The sequence below is a fragment of the Vitis vinifera genome, chromosome 12, assembly GCF_030704535.1.
Source record: "Vitis vinifera cultivar Pinot Noir 40024 chromosome 12, ASM3070453v1".
Taxonomy (NCBI): Eukaryota; Viridiplantae; Streptophyta; class Magnoliopsida; order Vitales; family Vitaceae; genus Vitis; species Vitis vinifera.
The window spans coordinates 16,475,761-16,499,010 of record NC_081816.1 but is presented as its reverse complement, the minus strand read 5'-3'; the positions used below and the strand labels follow the sequence as shown (position 1 = coordinate 16,499,010).

Here is a 23,250-nt window from a genome sequence, read left to right as displayed (position 1 = left end):
TAAATAAGGATAAGCACGCGACTCCCTCATGATCTGTAAATCTCATCCGAACGGAAATATGCCCCTGTATGGCATCGAAATGTAGGATAGGTCGGAGATCAGATAGCATGGAATCATCTATCCTCGAACATGTGACCTCTGCGAAGATCCATAAAGATCCTCCGAAACGGAATATGCCCCAGTATGGCATCTGATGTGCGACAAATCAGGAAAAACAGGTAACATCGAATCATCCATCATCAAACACGTGATCCTGGTAATCCAAACATGGTCGAAACGGATCTAAACATCGGAGAAGCGTCTCCCAGAAGAAGATGCATGACAAATATCTAAATGTCAACCAAATCTCAAACACCTGTCCACATAGAAGCTGTAGAAGACGATATCCGATCCCATGGCCTCAGGGTGGTCTTAAGACACGGGACGTAATGTAGGCTAGGGTGATAGGGTGATAGAAACGAAGGGAAACTAAGCTCAAATACCCGATGATCAAAACCCATGCCCTCATGTATGAAATGCAACAAGTATAGTAAATCCCGTGAGCCATGGACCCAATGGTGCCTAATGTGAACATAGTGTCAATGAGGAAACAAGTGAAGCAAATCAAACTGATAATGAGATATGTAATGGTGATACGAAGGGAATATCAAACCCGAGATGGGTCGTGGTAAGAAAAGAATAAGAGGTGAAGTGAGAATGATGAATCAGAAGCGAAAACGAGGACGATGATAATGAAGCGAATAACATCAAAAGGAGTGATGATCAACTCAGATCAGACATGGAGTGAAGTCACATCAACTACGAACATAATGATGGAACGGACAATAACCCAGAGCTCCTAAGAGAAAGTCACTCATCTCGCTCACAAAACATGCAACAAAGTGAATACAAAGCCTGGGGGATCCCGGGAAGCTCACATACGAACTCCCGCCAACAAACATACTCGATCAAGTGACCCTCGAATATCAATACATACACTCAGTGATGGATGACAATACACACCTGGTTTTTATTTCTTTTTCCATTTTTTTTATTTATTTTTATTTTTATTTATTTATTTATTTATTTATTTATTTTTCTTTTTTTCTTTTTTTTTTTTTTTACAACATATAAATGAATTGTACATGATCTGAACGCATACAAAGAAGACCCAAAGATGGGATCAAAAATGAATAAACATGCCCTCAAATATCAATATATCACAAACTCAATCTAATGAGATGAGGTGACCTTCTCAAACTGAGGATCCCTGGATCAGTGTCCGTGGGATAGATAGTGGAAATGACATGACTACCCTCCATGTGATGAAATGAGGAGGATCACCCCTCGGGGTGAAAGAAGATGACGTGAAACGAACAGTAGATAAGATAAAGAAAATATGATGAATAACACGAACAGTGAGATGAGATGAAATGCAGTGATGTAGTGGCGAGCACAGATAATGAGAAGAACGTGCCCCTAGGTCCAAGGCTCATGAAACTCTCAAACAATGCATGCATACACTAAAGGGCCCCAATCCCGGTGTGAAAATGTGAGCAAGGCTATAAGAAATGAAGGCTATGATGCGCGTGCAAGGCTCAAATGGGCTAGCAATGGACTATATATATCAGAAACGGGATAAAGGGATATAGCTAACCGAAATGATGGCCACCCATCCTGCAACCATGGACTCAAACGTAGTACCTCTTTAGCTAATCCACATTGGTCGGCTCTGAGAACTGGTTTCCATCTAAATCCATCAGCCATGCAGCGCCCTCTGGAGTCAACTCCCTGATGAAATAAGGTCCGCTCCAACTAGGTCTGAACTTCCCTCTAGGATCTCTGATCAATCCTCTGATGACTCTCAAAACTAAGTCACCTACATGCAGTGGTCTAGGCTTGACCCGCTTTTTGAAAGCACGGGCCATCTTCCCCTGATATGCACGAACGTGGTCTGCTGCTCTCAATCTCCTCTCATCCAGGAGATTGAGCTGATCAAACCGAGCCTGAGCCCAATCTGTCTCGGGAATCTGTTGCTCTAATGCTACTCTCAATGATCCCATCTCAATCTCAACGGGTAGCACTGCCTCCATGCCATATACCAATGAGTATGGTGTGGCTCCTGTAGAGGTGCGAAAAGAAGTCCTGTAAGCCCATAGTGCGAAAGGAAGCTTCTCGGACCAATCCCGAGAAGTCTCAACCATCTTCCGCAATATCCTCTTAATATTCTTATTCGCGGCCTCTACTGCCCCATTCGTCTGCGGCCTGTACGCAGTCGATCTATGATGCCGGATGCCATATCTCTGCACCAAGGTGTCAACCTCTGCTCTAAAATGCACCCCTCTGTCTTAAATAAGCTCGTGAGTGACTCCATAGCGACAAATGATGTGCGATCTAATGAAACTGGCAACTCCAGATGATGTCAATCTCGCATACGAGGCGGCCTCCACCCACTTGGTGAAGTAATCAATAGCAACAAGGATAAACTCATGACCACTGGAAGATTTCGGCGAAATCTTCCCGATGATGTCGATGCCCCACACAGAAAATGGCCATGGTGAAGTCAGTGCATGCAACTCGGAGGGCGGCACGTGAATGAGATCTCCGTGTATCTAACACTCAGGACATCTCTGGACGAACTGGCAACAATCCGTCTCCATAGTCAACCAGAAATAGCCGGTCCTCATGATCTTACGGGCCAACATATGCCCTCCCATATGTGGTCCGCAGACTCCCGCATGAACCTCTCGCATCACTCTATCGGCAGAAGCGCGATCCAAACATAATAGCAGTATCCCATCAAGTGATCGTCTATATAGCGTCTCGCCACAAATCACGAATCGGGTGGCCAACTGTCTCAATGCCCTCCTATCCTTGGCCGTGGCGGCCTCAGGATATACGCCGAGTCTTAAAAAGTGATATATGTCATGATACCAGGGCAAACCATCGTCTATCTCCATATCATCAATCAAACAACAGTACGCAGGAGCAGATCTCGACTCGATCAACAATGGGCGAACAGTGGCATCAGCGGGAATGTCGATCATGGAAGCTAGAGTAGCTAAAGCATCAGCAAACTGGTTCTGCGCTCTAGGCAGATGTGTATATCTCAAATTCTCAAATCTCGCGACCAGTAGCTCCAAATATGCATGATAAGGCCTAAGCTTCGCGTCTCTAGTCTTCCACTCGCCCTGAATCTGTCTCAATACCAGATTGGAGTCACCAAACACCTCCATCTGTCTAATCCCAAGCTCGAGAGCCGTCTCCAATCCCAGGATACAAGCCTCATACTCAACGATGTTGTTCGTGGCAGGATGTCGATTCGTGAATGCCAAACGAACAGATCTGGGAATGTGATCACCATGAGGGGATATCAACAAAACGCCTATCCCGTATCCAGAATGGTTGGCTGCACCATCAAAGTACATGCACCAACCCGACAGACTAGTCACAGCTGCGACATCCTCGTCTGGAAAATCATCGTCAATAGCTCTAGCATCAGAAACTGGTAATGAGGCTAAGTGATCTGCGACAATGCTCCCTCTGATGGACTTCTGAGTGACATAATGAATGTCAAACTCAGTCAGAAGTACCAGCCATCTCATGAGGCGACCAACTAGGGTGGGTCTGTCAAACAAATATTTCAGAGGATCTAGACGGGATATCAAATGCACTGAATACTCGGTCATGTAATGTCTCAATCGGCGAGTGACCCAAACCAATGCCAAGCAGTAGCGCTCAATCGTGACGTATCTCGTCTCGTAATCTAACATCCTCTTACTCAAATAATAAATGGCTCGATCCTTGCCCGAATCATCGAGCTGAGCCAACATGCATCCCAAAGCCAAATCTGAGACTGATAAGTATAGGAGTAAAGGACGGCCTGGTGTAGGCGGAGCCAAAACTGGAGGAGATAACAATACTCTCGGATCCTCTCAAATGCGCGTTGACACTGATTATCCCAAACAGTAGGTTGACTCTTCCTCAAGAGTCGGAAAATGGGCTCACAAATGTCTGTCAATCTGGCAATGAATCTGCTGATGTACTGAAGTCTGCCCAGGAAGCCTCTGACCTCCCTCTCGGTCCTCGGTGCAGGCATGTCAAGGATGGCTCTAATCTTGTCCGGATCTACCTCTATGCCTCGCTCACTGACCATGTATCCCAAGAGTTTCCCAGAAGTCACTCCGAAAGTGCACTTCTTGGGATTCAGTCTCAATCTGAACTGTCTAATCCTCTCAAAGAACCTCTCCAAGGCTGCTAAGTGATCTGATCTACCTCGGGATTTTACTATCATGTCGTCTACATAAACCTCGACATCCCGATGCATCATGTCATGGAATAGGGTGGTCGCTGCTCTCTGATATGTGGCTCCTGCGTTCTTCAATCCGAATGGCATGACTCTATAGCAATAAGTACCCCACTCGGTAATGAAGGACGTCTTCTCCATGTCCTCTGGAGCCATCAAGATTTGACTGTACCCGGAAAATCCGTCCATAAAGGACAACATCGAGTGACCTGCTGTACTGTCAACTAACATGTCGATGTGTGGGAGAGGAAAATCATCCTTAGGACTGGCCTTGTTGAGATCTCGGAAATCAACACAGACTCTCACCTTGCCATCCTTTTTGGGAACAGGGATGACATTGGCCAGCCACTCCGGGTACTTGACCACTTATAGAAATCCCACACTGAGTTGCTTCTGAATCTCCTCTTTCACCTGCAAGCTCCAACGAGGGTGCAATCGTCTCAACTTCTGCTTAACCGGTCTGGCATGGGGTAGAAGTGGCAAACGATGCTGGACAATAGATGGATCAAGGCCTGGCATGTCCTCATAGGACCATGCAAAGACGTCCAAATATGCTCTGAGCAACTGGATGAGGCTGTCCCTCTCATCTGTAGATAGATCTGACCCGATCCTCAACTCCCTAGGCTGATCTGCAGTGCCAAAATCAACAATCTCTATGTCTCCTACAGCAGGTGAAACCCTCTGATCAACGGGATTCGAATCGGAAACAGAAGATGAGTCATCATCTGAGTCATGCTGTGCAATCTCATCATCAATATAAAAAATCTGTGATGTGGGTGAAGATGGTGCAGATAAATCAATATCACAAGAGACAGGCAAATACTCAAAAATGCTCAAATCCATAGATGAAACATCGGAAACATAGTCAGAACGGGAGACGAACCCCGACAGAACGTCAAATGAAAGAGGTGGGTCCACAAAGTCGGACGCTCCCTCAACAATGCCAACATGGCTATCAGTCAAATCATCAAAAGGTATAAGGTCCTCAATAGACTCCAGAGCAGGGGCAGTCAGGCTCTCCTCGGCAAGCTCAATGATGAATACCCCGAAGAGATCAAATGATGAAGCAAGTCCAGGCTGAATAGTCTCCTCAATCTGGCTCAGGCTCAGGGCGAGCATCTCGTTGATGTACTCGTCATGTGGGGCAGCTCCGTCCACTACGTCCCCGACCTCAGCAAGGGTCTCATGCTCATCGATCTCATCAGGAAAACAAAGCGTCATAAGGCTCGTGCGATCCGGAGAAGAAGGAGCAATCAACACAGAAGTCGAAGGACTAGGGGATCCATCTCTCAATCGTAACTGCTGGACAAGGCGCTGAAGCTCGGCCTCCTGGGTGGTGCTAAGTCCTCCGACGATCCCATCAGATGGTGCGTGCGGCTCCGATGCCCTCGCAAAGTAATCTGCTAAGCTCCTGGTGTATGGGCGAAGAGGATAGTAGAAGGGTGTGTGGGTCAGTCGAGCCCTCACTCTCTCCTTGCGCAAACGCGCCATGTAGAGATAATCAGCCTCAGTGGGGATGAACCCGAGTCCGAACGGTACGTCGTGATCAGGGATGGCTATGAACTCGCTCGGTCCATGCTGACGTCGACCCAACCCCATGCCGGGTAGATAGGACATGCTCCGCATAATATCGAGCACCACTGTGCTCCCATGCCGATCAAAGGACATAGCCACAAAATCCCGGCAGAAATCCTCTATCTCCACAGTCTGCACCTCATCGAAGGTGAATCCAGTCAGAAAAAGATCGTCATCAGTGTGACTAATCTCGAGCACAGGCTCGGCAGCAATGAACATATCTCCCACAGACTACACCACGACGATCTGACTATCGTGAATAAACTTCACCTTCTGATGAAGGGAAGAAGGAATGGCCCCGGCTCGGTGGATCCATGGTCGGCCCAAAAGCAGGTTAAAGGATGTAGGAATCCTCAAAAGCTGGAATATAGCGACAAAAGTGGCCGGACCGATCAGCAACTCGATCTCTAATGTACCCATGACCTCCCTCCGAGTACTGTCATATGCGCGAACGGTCTGAGTAGAGGGACCAAAATCAGAAGGACCGTATCCAAGGGCGATGGCAATGGCAAGAGGACATACGTTCAGGGCCGAGCCATTGTCCAAGAGGACAGATGGGACTCGACGGCCTGAACAGCCAACAGATATGTAGAGCGGGCGAGTGTGGTCTGAGCCCTCCGGTGGCAAGTCATCATCGGAAAAGACAATACAAGTGGCTCTACCAGCCGTCATCATATGAATGAGTCCCTCGGGAGTGGTCGTGGTATCAACTCTGATCTGGCTCAAAGCTCGAGTCAGTGCATCTCGATGAGTACTAGAGGACGCTAAAAGGCTCCAGATAGAAATACGAGCCTGAGTGCTCTGCAACTGCCTCAAAATCCCGTCATCCTCTGCTCTGACCTCCTCCTGGGAAGCAAATGTACCCTCAACTGGCCTAGCTGCCGCGGGAGGTGGCTGTCTCACTACTCTCCCTCCCCGGAGGATATACTGAACGTCCAGAGTCTGAGGATCATCACTGTGTGGAGCCTGAACCTCCTCAACATCTGGGATCAGAATGTACGGCGCCTGAACGCTATAGCGTGTGAATGTCAGAGGCTCAGAAGTGGCCGCCTGTACAGATGCTGCCTCAGGAACTAGTCGGAATGGAGCAAGCATCTGTGGCTCTAGAGTCACCCCACTCGTCTCGTAAATCCCAGCTGGCATGATAGGCTCTGGGTCTGGATCATCCCAACTCAACATATGGACATGATCATCAGTCTCATCGAAGTCCAAGAAATGAATACCACCGGCTGGTGGAGGAACTGCATGTGTGGTGTGGGTCGGCAACGGGTTTGTGGTCACACTCGGCTGGCCCAAGTGTACCAAACCCTGGTCTATCAGATCCTGAATAGCGTGCCTCAGAGCGGTGCATCGATCGGTCTCATGTCCAGGTCCTTGATGATAAGCACAGTGTAAATCCATCCTAAACTGAGCTGGAATAGGCTGAGGTAGTGGCCGAGGGGTGAGAGCAGTCAACAAACCGGTCTCTATAAGCTTCCGAAGAGCCTGGCTCAACGGCATGCCTATCTGTGAAAACTGTCTCTGCGTCCTCGAAGCAAACGGAGCAGAGGTCTGCTGAGCTCGAGGCCCAGGGTATAAAGGTGCGGGCCTCGGAGTGAACTGTGCAGCGTAGCATGGCTGTCCAGTGGGTGTGTAGGAGACCGCGGGTCTCTCAATGCCCTGAGTGGCATAAGAAGGTAAAACCAATGTCTGTGGCATGTGTGTTTGATCGTAAGCTGGACGAGGTGCCCGTGGCCTGTACTGATGAGATGCATAAGAAGAATGAGGCTCAGAAAACTGTGGGCGGCTGATGGTGTCTAAAAGGCCTCTGACTGGATGAACTGATAGCGCCAACCTCTGTCGGTCTCGGTCCTATGAATGGTTTCTTCCCCTTAACATCACTAGGGGAAGAATCTGCCCATAAACCTCTTGTGATGCCGTCCTCGACATCATATAAAGCCATAACCAGAGACCCAAAATCTGTGAACGGGACCCCGACTACATGTCTGGCGATCCTCGGCTGTAGACTCCTCAAAACCATCTGAATCTGGTCTCTCTCTGATGGTCTATCCACTATCTCAGCTATCTTCCCGCGCCAGCGGGAAATGAAAGAAGAAACGGACTCCTCTGTCCTCTGCCTCAGAGCCTCGAGCTCTCTCCTCGATACGTCTATAACAGTGTTAAACGAAAACTGTCGTAGGAACTCCTGGGCCAAGTCATCCCATGTACGGCGTCTCGAGGACTCCAGAGACGCAAACCAGCGCTGAGCCGCCCCACTCAGAGATAGGGGGAAAAGAGTGATCATCTGAGGCTCGTCCAGTCCATGAGCCCTCATCACGGTGCTGTACAGTCGGAGATGGATGCGTGGACAACCGATACCAGTGTACCTCTCAATATCTGGCATCCTGAACTTAGCCGGCAAACTGGCTACCGGCATACCCCCAAAATCGTCCCAAACAACTGATCCATCTGACACTCTCATCTGCCTCATACACTGCTCGATGCGGTCCATGCGCGCATGCGTGTCATCAGCGACAGGGGCCTGGGTGACTACGGGTGGAGCGATCTCTGAGTGCCCGTGTAATACATATGGTGATGCCTGATGCACTGAAGGAACGGGTAGGGGTGGTGGAGGTGGATGTGAGTCATACGGCGTCTCATCCTGAACTGCTGGTGGTCTACCCTATTGACCACCGATCTCCTGCCTGAGGCTAGCCAAAGCCTCCTAGATAGAAGCCATGGCGGTCGTGAACTGATCAACCGTGACAACCTGCTGATCCATATCTGGTGTATCTGAAACCCGAACTAATCTGCCCTCTACTCTGATCCACGAAACTATACCCAGACTGAGAGTAAAAATCCTGATCCTGAAAGTACTCCTCCTCTGCTCTGATCCACAAAGGTATATCAAGACAAGGAACAAAGGTCCGATCCTACAAAGCACGAAGAAAGGAATAAGGATATGGCTCGGGGAATGTATAGAAGAAAAGATAATCTGAACAGGAACAAGCAAAGCATCCAAGTGAAGATGAGCGGTCCGACCGTACTCAAACTCGTCATGATCTCAGTGCACTCTCAACTGGAGACTAAACAGAGGGAAAATCGGATCCAAAACTGCGGCTACAGAGGCACGGAAAGCCCTCAGATGCACCCACGTGTAGGGAGGGAATCCTAATCGAATGATCTACGGCTCAACCTACAAGGTCAAGGTGGCTCTAAATGGATAAGGGTGGACTTTAAAATATCCCTAGTAGAAGCGATCATACCCTCCGGCGGTACGCAACCCTCTGCACGCCTCCGAAGAGACGGGGCGCTTCCATGCAAGATGGTCATCACCTCCACACATGCACTACCTCGCATCCCAGGGGGTTTCCTATGGTGAAACCTCTCAAACTCTCAACACTCAATAGTCTACTAGCGTGCACAGTGATGGTGTGGGTGCATCCGAAACCCTAAGAAGCTAAAGTAGGATATGAAACACACTGGCCACACAAATATCCATGAAACCTAGCTCCGGGCTATACAGGTCTTCAATGATCGGACTCCAATTGACATCAAAGTGTCGCTCTCCTCCAGAATGCTCCCGTACATCGATATAGCCCGTCGCTAGACCCTACTCCTAATCTCTGGCTCGGTCAAAGAGCAAGCACACAGAAGGTCTCACACTTGCAATAGTGAGAACCGAGATGAAAGGAATGACCGACACCAAAAGAGTTGGAGGTAGGGGGATAGAAGTGAGACCCACATAGACAAGCAACATGCAATCATACAGAGGGAGGACAGTCATGCATCATACAGTAAAGCAGAGTACAGGATATATCACTCATGTCCACACAAAAAGCTACAACTATCAAGATGAATAGCGATATGAACATCATGCTCAAAAGACGATCAAGATAATATGCAAGCCAGAGAATCGACATGTCGAATCAAACCAACAACGAATCCATACATGCAAGGCGGTCAGAATAATCATGGCAAATCAAAATCACTATACTAAGCGAAATAAGATAGGCAATCAATACAATCAGCATGTCAATACCTCAAACGAACATGGCAATCAAGCACAGAGAAAATAGCTATCTCAGAATCCTCTATCAATACGAATCAATCATCGTAATCAACATGTCAAATATCTCAAACAAAATATATCAATGAAGCACAAAGAAAATCACTGTGTCAAAATCCCCAATCAAGATAATCGACTAATACGATCAATCATGTCAATGTCCCAGGTGAAAACTCGAGAACCCTCATTGTGCAATCAAGAAGTGAGTATCCACTAATCGACTCATCAAAAGCCACATTTGCTACATCCTAAGTTCAAGCTTGACCCTCTAATGATCCCCAGTGGAGTCGCCATTTTGTGGACCCCGCATTTCGATTGCTCGAATGCGTTTCCCACTCGATGGCGAAACTCGATTTTTATTTCAAAAATTGATTTTTATTGATTAAGAAAATGACTTGGAGTCGCCACTTATTTTTGTTTTATTTTTAAAGGGTAAACAAAATAAGAAAGAAAAACCCTAAGTGTGACTCCTTATTTTGGAAAAGGCGGTCTGTGAAAAACCGGACTGGGTTCGGGGGTCAGGTTACTTATCGGGAAGGTACGGTAAAGACCGTAGCACCCCTCTAAGTCCCTAAAGTCGGGTCTCTACTAATAGAACGAAACTGACGTGGCAATCAATGAGGAAAACGATGAATACTCAAATCGATCATGCACAATATGAGAAGTAAAGCATGTATAAAGAATAGGCGAAATATGAATAGATGCGCACCTGGGCGGCAAACAGCAACGCGCTATCATGGAACACGGTTAGTGAATTATGAACAGATATAATTAAGCGCATATCAAGGAATAGAGTAAATCAATCATGCATGACAAATAAATCAATCAATCATGGAATCTCATATGTAGGGCCCCCACCAAGACCCAATTCATTTTTGCATGAATTAATTCCATAAATTCCATCACTTGGAATTACGGAATTTAATCCTTGCTTATTTTAAAACATTTTAAAATCAAGGAAGTGTGAAAATATTTTGCCAGAAGGAAAGATGGCAACAATATTTTATTGGAAAAGAGATTTTTAAGTGATCCTAAAAATTCTAAAGATGAAAATTTGAAAAATAAATAAATAAATAAAAATAAAATAAAATTGTTTGATAGAAATGGAATTTGGAAAAACTATTTGAAAGCTAGAATTTAATGGAGTATTTTAAAATCAACAAAGATAAAATAATAATGATAATAAAGAGAGTAATAATGATAATAATAATAAAAGATAAAATAAATGAAATAAAATAAAATAAAAGAGATGAAAATAAATATAGTAACAATAATAGAAAATAAATAAATAAGCAAAATGAAAAAGGCATATACCCTGAGGAGAATAGCAAGAGTTGATTTATTGAAATTAGACTTATTTAAGATCAAGAAACAATGAGAGATAAAGAATAAAAAAAAACCAATAAGAATGAGATTTTTATGAAATCCGTTTTGAAAGTATGTATGGGAATAGAGGAACGGGGCACGTGGGTAGGGAATCCGGGTCTTTGGGGCTCTCGGATTCATTGGATTCGAATGTGTCTATTGTGGCGCATATATGCCACTTAGCAGCAAGGCACGCGATGGCCCGCGCCTGGTTGATCTTCGTTACACCCCAGAACAACTCCAGCAGTCCGAAGTAAGGCCCGTGCTGTCCATTGTCTTGCTCAGTACCTTCAGTGCCAGCTGAACTGCGTCTTCTATACATCACCAGGAATCTTGCTCAAAGCCTGAGCCACATCAGCATGAAACAGAACAACTCTCTACATATATCCCTTATTTCTTCGACCGGTTGAATCACGCCAATCTCATTACTTACTGCCATCACCGATACGAGCCTAGTATCGGGATTAATCACGGACTGCACTAAATTAATATCAGCATCCCCATTAGAATTGCCTCGAGCAATTATTGGCTGCATAGAGTTGTGGATCTTCTTGTGCCCACAACAGACTCCAGTCCACAAGTAATAAATTATGGTGCAAATGCCTGAAAAGGCCCCGACTGATCCAACAATGGCAAAAGCTAATAAACCCCTGGATAAAGCTATGGACGGGGACGACGGTGGAGAAACTGACGGCGGTGACACCGGCGATAATGGCACCGGCGACCCTGGTACCAAAACTTTACAAGGCTTGCAAACAACCTCAAAACCATAACAGTAGTATTGAGACCCAGGATTGCTGCTGAAATATATTATTGGAAATTCCTTGCTCCTTCGGGCAGAGATGAGAAAATAGATGCTCAGCAGGACCAATATCAGAAACAGGGGAAGGTAGCTAAAACAGGGCACACATGGTAGAGACAAAAAAAAAGGTTCATACAAGCCAAGTTCCGTATTTTTATCAACGGGCTTTGATGATGGTGAGTGAAATCAAGCCAAATATCACTTGGTGTTGCAAGCAAAATGAAACAAAACAAAGATTTCTATATGATATATGGTGAAGCTAGAACAGAGCCACTCTCAAAAAACCAATCAGAGAAGTGAAGAATGTAGCAGTAATAAACCATTAACTCAAATATGAATCATGAAATCAAACACATAATCAAACAATCTACCACCACTACTAAGAGAAAAATAACAAGACTATCTACTGATAAAGTAAATCCCCTGATTTATGGTATCCATACCTCTCTTTTCTTCTCCCAAAAGCTCACCTCTCTGCTCCAACCCCAAACCTCCCTGTTCTCTCTCTCTCGTCTAATATCTCCAGGCAGCACTCCGATTCTCTCAGCTTGCTTCTCCAATGGAAAACCTCTCCAGAACCAGTCTGCTCCTCAAAATATCTATAACGGCCTCTCAAAAAGCAAAAACCTCCTTCTCTAGCTAATCTCTCCAACAGCCCTCGGATCTCTACCCAAAATAACCAAACAAAAGCTCCTCTCCCGCTACCTCAACAGAAACGCACTCCTCTCTGAAGATCCCCCCAGGTGTCAACCATTCATTGGCTCCTTCAACTCCACTACTTGATTCACTGAAAGCCAATTACGAGGTGACACGTGGTTCCTTGAGATTGCGACATCTGTCCAAAGTTAGCTGCAGAAAGTGAACCCCAAATGGGGGTCTACATCTATATTTCCTAATCATCGTTGTACACACAAAAACTACAAAACCTATTATTATTATTATTATTATTATTATTATTATTATTATTATTATTTTACACTTCCATATCACCTAACACGAAAAATTATTGTTATTATTATTATTATTATTATTATTTTACAAAACCTATTTTTAAGAACAAAAAAATAAAAAGTAATTTTTAATTGTCAAATATATTTTTTGTTCTAACAAATTTTTTTTTTTTAAATAGTTCCTAAATAGAGCCCTAATTTTTTTTTCTTTTTTTTAAATAATTATTTAGATTAAAATTCTTTCTGAAATAATTGTTAAACAGAGTCTCCTGATTCAAGTGATTTCTAAGGAGCTTGACTTATTCAAATGGCTTAATAATGCCCATATTACTTAACACATGGGTATGGTATGGGTATGATGTAATTGATTCAACCTTACTAATTTAGGTCAATTTAGAGTCCTTTTTTTTTTAAATTTAAAAGTGCTTTCTAAAAGCGCTGTTTTCACGGTACAAATAAAATTTTAAAGTATGTGTTTTTTTTTAACATTGGGATATTAAAATTTATAAGATTTTATTTTGGATATTTTTGTATGGAGATAAATTGCATGAAGCCAAAGCTCCATCGGGATAATTGGCAGGAAAAGCAGCTCCATAAATCCATCTCATATCCTCTTCACTCTTCAATGAGTCTCACTCTCTCTCTTCCCTCCCTCCCTACTCCTCGCCGCTTCTCATTTCAACCCCGTTCCGTACAATTATCTATTGACTCTCCCGGAAGCTTCTCCCCATCTGAACGCCAAACCGGCGTTGTCGTCATCGGCGCTGGTCTAGCCGGCCTCGCCGCCGCCACCCGCCTCCATTCTGAGAATATCCCTTTCCTCGTTCTCGAAGCCTCCGATGCCGTCGGCGGCCGCGTCAGGACCGATCCCGTCGCTGGATTCCTTCTCGACCGCGGCTTCCAGATTTTCATCACTGCCTATCCTGAAGCCAAGAGGCTTCTGGATTATCAAGCCCTCGACCTTCAGAAGTTCTACGCCGGAGCTAGAGTTTACTACGGCGGAGGCTTTCACACCGTCGCGGACCCGGTCCTGCATTTTTGGGACTCGATTCAAACATTAACGAATCCGATCGGGACGGTTCTGGACAAATTATTAATCGGATTGGCGAGACTGAGGGTTTTGAGCCGATCGGACGAGGAGATTTTGGCGGCCGACGAGGTCCCTACCATTGAGTTTTTGAGGAAATTCGGCTTTTCTGAATCAATCATTGGCAGATTCTTCCGGCCGTTCTTCGGCGGCGTCTTCTTCGACAGAGAGCTCGAGACCACTTCGCGGCTCTTCGATTTTATCTTCAAATGCCTCGCTCTCGGCGACAATACTCTTCCGGCGAAGGGCATATCTGCAATTCCCGAACAGTTGGCTTCGAAGCTGCCGACCGGTTCGGTTCTGCTGAACTCGAAGGTCGTCTCCGTGGACCGGTCCGGTTCGGGGACAGTGAGGTTGCAGAATGGAGATACCATCAAAAGCGAGCTTGGCGTCGTGGTTGCAGTTGAAGAGCCAGAGGTTGCCAAGCTCCTGGGGCTTAAACCAGCAGAGAAAAAACCGGCTCGGAGCACGGTTTGCCTGTACTTCTCCGCAGACCGCAGACAAATCCCGGTTCGCGAACCGATTCTCTTTCTGAACGGTTCGGGGAAGGGGATAGTGAACAATATGTTCTTCGCCACAAATGTGGCGCCATCGTATGGCCCACCCGGGAAGGCTCTGGTATCGGTTTCTCTAATCGGGCTATACGACGCCGTTTCGGATGCTGATCTAACGGCCCAGGTTATTGGGGAGCTCTCGGATTGGTTCGGAGAATCAATCGTAGGGTCGTGGGAGCACTTGAGGACTTACAGGGTCGGGTTCGCACAACCGAATCAAAGCCCGCCCACGAACTTGGTACAAGATCCGAGGATAGGGTCGGGTATATACGTGTGTGGAGATCACGTGACTTCAGCTACGTTTGATGGAGCTTTAGTGTCAGGAGGGAGAGCTGTGGAGGCATTACTGAGGGATAGGGTGAAGTCACCAAACTGATTTCTTTTATTATTAATTGTAAATTTTCTATTTTGTGTATTTTATTTTGTAAATTTTTTCCAACTCTTTTTTGGTTGTCTTCTGATTTTGTTATGGCGTGTTGATGACCCATTGATAAATTAATTTTATTTAAGATTTATTGGTATGCTTTTTGCAATTTTAACTTCTAGTTTTTTTGGGGATTTCCATGAAAGAATTTGAAATATATATTTTCTAAATACTACTTTTAAAAAAAAAATTACTTCAATTAACTTTTCAGAACTTGGTTTTAGTAAAGGCTAATATTCTACAAGTTAAAACAACTAAAAGAAACAAGCGACAAACGACCACTTGGTCGACACAAGGATTACTATGGTGATATCCAATGATACAAAGACCTGTGTTTTCTAACCTAACTAATGTACATGTTAACCTAAGCTTGACCAAGTAAAAAAGACAAATCTTTATAAGTTTGGAATTTAAAAAAACAAATTTTAAGTAAATAAAAATTAATCGAGGATGGTTAATTTTGGAGACTAGCTTAAATCCTAAGTTCAAATCTCAAGGGGAAATAAGACCCAATATTCCATTCTAATAGTCATGGATGAAAATTTCCATAAATTTCGGTGAAATTCCGTCAAAATATCACGTTTCAATAGTCATGGAAACGAAACAGGGGATCGAAATATCGAAGGGTAGAAATATTCAAAACAATCGACATGTTTCACCAAAATGTCGATATCTACCGATTAATCGATGAAGTGGGGAAAATATCTCTTGTTGTTGGTATTTTTTTGACGAAATTTCGATGAAAAAAATTGTTGTTAGCTTCAATCAAACACGATCAAAGCTCACCTTATTTTCTAAGTAGTTGAAGAGTCTAACTCACCTTATTTTAAGTGGTGTAATATATATTGACTTTTAAAATATCTTAATATATTTATATTAAAAGTTATCTTATAAAAAAAATATTAAAAGATAATTATTTTATAATGAAATAATTTTTTTTATTTAATTAATTACCAAAAATTATCGTGATAATTTTTTCCATAGTATTTTTAATATGAAAATATCTAATTATATCATATAGATGCTAATATCAAGATAATCGTTTAAGAACACTATCTTGACATCCTATTGCAATATCTCATAAATAAGATATATCACAATGGGTAGGAGTACTCTGATGGATCTGAACATGGCTACTAGTGAAAAGGTTTCCCATATTCGAAATAATGTTTAGAACTATAGCCTTTAGCTACAAACTAGCCACATAAATCTCAACTTTTTCCATATACTCTTTTGTCCCTTCAGGTACTTCTATAGGAACCCATATTACATTAAAATCACAAGGATTCTAACTTTGCCTCTATAGCTTTTTGCCAAATATGTGCATCCACATTGCTCATTGTTGTATCGTAATCTATGGGATCGAGTTCCTTTATAATGGCCTCGAAAGGCATTCCCAAATACATGAATTGATCAGGTTGTTTAACAACCCTCCCACTATGACAAGGCATCAGTGTACTAGAAATGGGAATGGTTGGTATTGGATCTATAGTATCTTGTGTATAGGGGGGTTATCTTCTAGTATTCTCCGATCTATATCATTGTTTGTCTTATTACATATTATATATATTCTTCATTAGAAATCTGGTATTTGTAACAACAAACACCTTCTGATAATCCTGACTATAAAGTAATAATCCTTAAATCCTCTTGGATATCATATAAATTGATACACTTCTTTAGAAAAAGACGTATTATACAATCATTAAGATATATCCCCAAAGAATATGGGAAGTAATGAGAAACCAATCACTGATCTCACTTTGTCTATTAAAGTTCAATATCTTTTTTCCATTACTCCATTTTGAAATGGAGTCGTCGGTGCACACAATTGGAATATGATCTCATGCTCTATTTGGAAAGAATCAAACTTACTAGATTAACCACTTCAATCTAATCGAAGTGCCTAGATATGTTTACCCAATAGGTTATCCAATTCAGCTTTAAATTCAATGAATTTATCCAAGGCATCAGATTTCCTATCTACATATCCAAAACTAAAGTATTTATCAATAAAAGATCAAATACCCATACTTTCCATATATAAACACGAAAAGGTTATGCACTAACTCCTAGCATTCCTTGGTTCCAAGTCCTTTAAAAATAAAGGGGCATCTTGGTATTTTACCATCTATATAGGATTCATAAACTGAAAGATCTTTTGGACTAAGAAGGTCCAAACTTAATTAGTATTTGGATCCTACATAGATTAATATGACCTAGGCATTATAATCCAAATGTTTGATTAGTGCTAGGTTATTTCTTTTAATGAGATTTTGACTATTCTCATTATTTGGCAAAGTGATAATGGAGTCTCACATAAAAAATGTAAAACCTCCTACTAACTTGCACAACTAATCTTGTAATTGAAGCTAAGGTAAGTACAATCCCATCATGTGACCTTCTCACTTGTTGAAAACCCTGTAAAGAACTACACATAGTGGGCCTGGAATCTATCCACCACAATTGGTGAAATCCACCACTATGTATTCAACACTAAGAACATGATGTGTACTTGTCTATCCTTAAGCACTCCAAGCATTCCTTTCTTAAGTGTCCCAAAATATCACAAAGGAATCATTGCCCATGAGTTTGTTTTCTTATTCCTTTTCTTGAACTTTCTTTATTTGGTGTTGTTGTTGTTCTTCTTGATAGAAGAGTCTGAAGAACCTTGACTTCCATATGAACACCTTTCTACTCTTTGAGAATCTTCTTACCCATCCCAAAGGAATCTGGTAAGATCTCTAAGATAACATGAATCCTGGTGTTCATAATAGTCTTAAGGGCAACTTGTTTAGTTGATTTGCCCTTATCACCAAATAACCCTTACAACTTTAAGGAGAATATCATAGACTAAGACAATAGACATGTATTGCTTTTGCAACACTTTATCTAAAGACCCAAGTATAAGAGACTTAGGTTGTGTTTGTTTTTTGGCTTAATAAAAAAAACCAAATATTTTAACTTTTTCTATTCAGCTAAAAGTAACTCATTGACATCAACCAACATCATTAAACTAAACTTATTGATAATAAGTTCACTTTAATTATGTTGGTTAGTATTAATAAGGTACTTTTAGCTGAATAGAAAAAGCCAAAATATTTGGCTTTTTCTATTCAGCTAAAAAACAAACACCACCTTAGTCTTTTGATCCGTCTTATGCCACCTTTGATATGATTCTCTTACTTTATGATAGGTTTGTTCAAAGGAAATAACAAACTTTACCAAAATCAGCTTCTATGCAATTAATATTATATCTAAATTATTTTCAATATATAATTAGATCCAATTTAAACAAAAAATAATTGGTGATAGGTTAAAGACATGATGCCTATAACAAAAATAATAATTTCATATATTAATAAAAAGAAAGTGAGCATTCAAGGCAAGTTGGTAATTAATTTAGCAAAAAATTATTATTCTCAAACTACATATATCCATGCAAGGTAACCTAGTATCATAAGAATCAAGCCTACTTTAAGCAGGTTATGACTCTTATTACTAGGTAGAGACCTTCTCTAATTAATCAACCTACCTTAAACCTCCAAAGGTTATCCCAAGTCATTGATCAACATACCTTTATGTTTACCCCTTCGCCTATGCAAGTGAGACCACTTTACGTGATTCTACTACTTCATGTAAAAGTTAAGTGTGTAACCAAGATCCTTGACATCAATGTTATCAAGTGAAGAGTTCCATCTTTAGGATTGACCACTCCCACTACAAACATATATAGTCTTGTCCATAAAGGATAGTCCATATCCCTTGATTCCTTGGGCCACCCCATCTTTATGATGGTGATAAGCCCAAAATCAAGATGGACTCGATTTTGGAGGCTATTGGCTTGCCTATGACTCATTCCCACTTAATATTTTGGAAAAGAGACTTTAAGATAATTTTGGTAATTATCTTAAAATAAATTATCCATTATGAGAATTTCCAAAACTTTTATTTCTTACTTGAATTCGGATTTTTGTACCAAATAGAGATACATTTCATATTCTTTGTCCTTGAACTTTCCTTTTCAAACTAAACGGTTTCCTTTTTTTCTCAAGGGGGAGAGCCTGGATGACCAATTTAGGTGTCATTTTTCTTCTCTCTAGGGGAAAAGCTTGGAGAACCACCTAACCCAAATAAAGAAAAGTCCCAAAAGGAATTTGAAATTCCAAATGACAACAACCAATTCCTTAAATAAATAATAATGAAAATAAAACTAATGAAAAATTATTCTTTTAAGAAAATCCAAAATTACCGTTTTAATTTATTTTATTTGAGTTAATATCTTGGTAAGCTATCTTAATCATGAATTATCTATCATATATTTTTTCAAAAATAATTTATTTCTTTAAATTAGCATCTTGTGCTAAATAGGAAAAATTTTATTTCATAAAGACTTGGAAAAATAAAACTTCTTCTTTAAAATAAAAAGATTCTTAGAGATCTAAAATCTAAAAAAAAAATCTTTAAGAGTTTAATTTTGAAAAAAAAAAAAAAGTAAGTTCCTTATTTCTTTCCAACTTCTCTTTACCTAAAATAAAAATTTCCTAATTCCTAGCTCATTCAAATTTAATAAATTATCTGAAACAAGAAAAAAAAAATGAAAATTTATTTACTTAAGAATACCAAAATATATTCTATGCCAAAAAAAAAATTATAAAAGACATAAAAGAAAATTAAATAAATAATTCTCATGGTCTTAGGGATCCTGTTGCAAATTTGGTAACTAAAACTTGGATAAAATTCAAATTATCAAAATAGCCCTACAACTAAAGATAGGATTAGTGATGAAAGAAAAAATCAATGGACTCAATTGCCACAAAAAGAGCTTAAAAAGAGACCCAAAAATTGAGCCAAAACAACCAAAAACAAGTTGGCACGAACTTCATCCCATAATTGCATGCCTTTTGCGTAACTTTGATTCAATTAGCTATAACTTCCTTCTTTCAACTCTGAATTGAGATCTGTTTGAAGCCTCGTATTCATGAATTCCTAAGCTTTAAAACCATATGTGTTTGCCCCAAACATCTCATGTTATGTAGCCCCAATTTTGAGTTGAAGTTAGCATCACTGTTCTATCATGCTCTTTGCCCAACCTTGCTTCAATCAACTATAACTCTCACGTTTCAACTCTGAATTGCAATCTGTTTGAAGCCTCGAATTCCTGACTTCCTAAGGTTCAAAACCATATGTAGTTTGCCCCAAAAAGTTCATGGTAAGTCATCCCAATTTTAAGTTGAATGGAGAAATTGGGTTGTCAATGATCTCAAATAAAAAATTTCCAAGAATTTTTCTTGTCTTTTAAATCACCATGGGAACTTATGAAAAAAACTTCAAAAAGCCTTATTTTCTCTTTTCCAATAAGAGAATATGCGTGAACACTTAGTGATGCTTCACATTGCTTCCATACTCTCCATAGGTTACAAAGAATGATAAAAATAAATAAATAAATAAAAAGATTTTTACAACAAAATCCTATACTCCAAAGATTTGGAGTTTATATATATATATATATATATATATATATATATATATATATATATATATATAAGGATTTTTACAAAAGAACAAAAATCTTATGCCTCTCATGAGGCTTACAACCCATCTAGGAAAAGTAAAAACCAATCCAAGTAATGATTACATACCTAATAAAAAGCAATCACAATTATAACCATCATATTATAACAAGATCATAATAAAGGACACACATTAATTATCCCTGGGGCCATGGGATAAACAAGAACTCTATGAAACCAAGTTAACATACCCTACAATGGTTCTAGCTCGATTACTAACCTATGGCTCTAATACCAGTTGATGGAAAAAATCCGAATCTTTCCATTTCCCAAGTCCGGATCAGGTTAGAAACATGCATAACTATCCTAGGCTTTTTCTAAATCTTATGCACAACGGAAAAAATAACATTTTTATACTTTAAAAGGATTCAAAAAGTACTAATGAAAACAATACCTTATATTCAGGTGTTCCCAAATCAAATCCACATAGTGAATATGAAGATCGAAATTGCAAAAGTCTCGTAAACCCGAAGTCTTCCGCTCGATAACTCAAACCTTGATCTTAGCACACTTCTCATGAGTAGGAAAAGAAGGTGGAGGCTATGGCTCTCTATCTATCTAGATGGTAGAAGACAAAAGTTATGGAAACCTTAACCTCTATGGGGTATTTATAGGGTTCCTAAGTGGGCTTAAGTGACTTGAGCCCACATAGGCTTGGGAATCTAGCCCAAAATGGGTCCTAATTTATTAATTAACCCAAGAGGGTCTACTAATTAATCAATTAGCCCTATCCAGAAACCTTGTTCCCTTAACCTATGCAACTTTACGTAATTACTAAAACACCCTTATACGCAAAAGTGAACCTAGAGTCAATCCAACTCTCATAATCCGTGCCAACAAGATATCTCAAAGCAAGGACCACTAGGACCATAAGTACTCATTCAGAATCCAATTCTAAAGTTGATTCAACATCCCACTACAGAGAATCAACCGAACTTCAATATCCTATGTAAATAACAACGAGACAATAAGTGCTGAAGTCTATGACCTACTATCCATTATGTTTAGTCACCCTATGAACTGGTGTCTATTGTCTAATTAGGTGAAAGCTATCAGCCTTTCAAGACTACCTCTGCCATCCTTGAGTTACAAATCCTCTTATTGTGTGTTTAATTAACTTATCTTAACTCTTAGAAAACCTATGTCAAGCTCCACTTAAGGAACTACTATGGCCATAGTTTCCATGAACACGCTTCTTTAAGATCACCCAAGGGGACTCATTGTCTAAATCCCAAGAGATATCATGGTGCCTTTATTGAGAATATTTATTGCTATTGGCTTCCATCAAATCCATAGGGAATATATGATTAGCTTACAATCTCACCCGTAGGTCAAAGTCATTGCTAACTTTAGCATAAGCTCAACATTCTCTTAAGGTTGAGAGACGATATAATGAAGCAATTTGGTGAAATCATGACTACTTAATAGCCTTAAGTCATAACTTACCATAAGTCTTGTCCAATGTGCAACCATACACATTAGTGCACTGACCATGAAAAACTCATCCCGATAGCCAAAACCAACCATCCCTCCAGTTAGGAGGTGGTGCACTATAACCTTTAATGGGTTGCCTAGGCCCATAAACCGACTATGAACAAGTCATCTATTTACAAGGAACCCATGACTTAGATCTTTTGTGCAACTCCTAATGCACCTAAGTCACGTACAATGCAAAAGATGCAGATAAGAATGCTTATAAAGTATGATACATGGAATAAGGATAGATAAAGGTGAAACTGGAACATCATTAAATAAATAATGAATTCCAAATTTATTATATTATGTCATGCTTTTAAAGGCTCTATCCTAACAGATTTGTGGCAAAGGGTAATTGTCTTTAAGACAAAATCTATTGAGGCCAATATAATCCAAACACATTCTACATTTCCCATTTTTCTTAGGCATTATTAGTACGTTCGCCAACCAGGTGGAATACCTTACCTCACATATAAACCCTACTGTGAGTAACTTGACGAGTTCTTTATGTATGATCTAATTTTTGAGTGGGGCGAATCGTCGCTGCTTCTGTTATACATGTGGGAAGTTAGGTTGGACGTTTAGGTAGTGAGAGAAAACTTGTGGGTTTATGCCAGACATATCTTAGGGATGCCAAGCAAAGACATCTTTATGAGATTGCAAACATTTTTCCAATTGTTTTCGTAAGAAACCTAAGATTTTGCTTCCGAGACTCACGACATACTCACTTTGAGTCCTGATCTTTACATTCCGATTGGGTTTTACCATCTCTTGCCTTCTAAGATCGTCTTTTGACTTGAACAGGAGGTTTTTCCTTAATTTCTATTTGTAGAGGTAATTCTAGGCACCATGGGGGTAGGTGCACTAGCTTCCTTGAGTGCATTGTTCATTAAAGACAACTAGCATCGCCAAGTAGTGAGTTGCTCACCCAATATCTCGACCACGTCCAATGATGTCGAAATTTTTATTTTTTGGTGGTAGGTGAATGTTACTTCGGTAGTCGCATTTATCCATGAGCATCCTAAGATTGCATTGTAGGGTGAAGTTGATGTCTACACCAAGAAAAACATCTGCACTTAAACCGTTTTTGTTGAGACGTCTAGGGTTTGTT

At 41.1% G+C, this 23,250-nt stretch overlaps 2 protein-coding genes across 2 annotated transcripts; one reads left to right on the top strand and one right to left on the bottom strand.

The window, feature by feature from the left end:
- Nucleotides 1-6,091: 6,091 nt before the first annotated feature.
- LOC100852852 (uncharacterized) lies at nt 6,092-8,351 on the bottom strand. Its single transcript, XM_059740936.1, has 3 exons — nt 7,959-8,351; nt 7,695-7,859; nt 6,092-7,600 (listed from the first exon to the last, which is right to left on the bottom strand). Exons 1-3 carry the CDS (start codon nt 8,349-8,351, stop codon nt 6,092-6,094), a joined length of 2,067 nt encoding a protein of 688 aa, XP_059596919.1.
- Nucleotides 8,352-13,543: 5,192 nt separating this feature from the next.
- On the top strand, nt 13,544-15,187 carry LOC100264044 (15-cis-phytoene desaturase, chloroplastic/chromoplastic). Its single transcript, XM_002266612.4, has one exon. It carries the CDS (start codon nt 13,558-13,560, stop codon nt 15,040-15,042), a length of 1,485 nt encoding a protein of 494 aa, XP_002266648.2. The 5' UTR covers nt 13,544-13,557; the 3' UTR covers nt 15,043-15,187.
- The last annotated feature ends 8,063 nt before the right edge of the window (nt 15,188-23,250 follow it).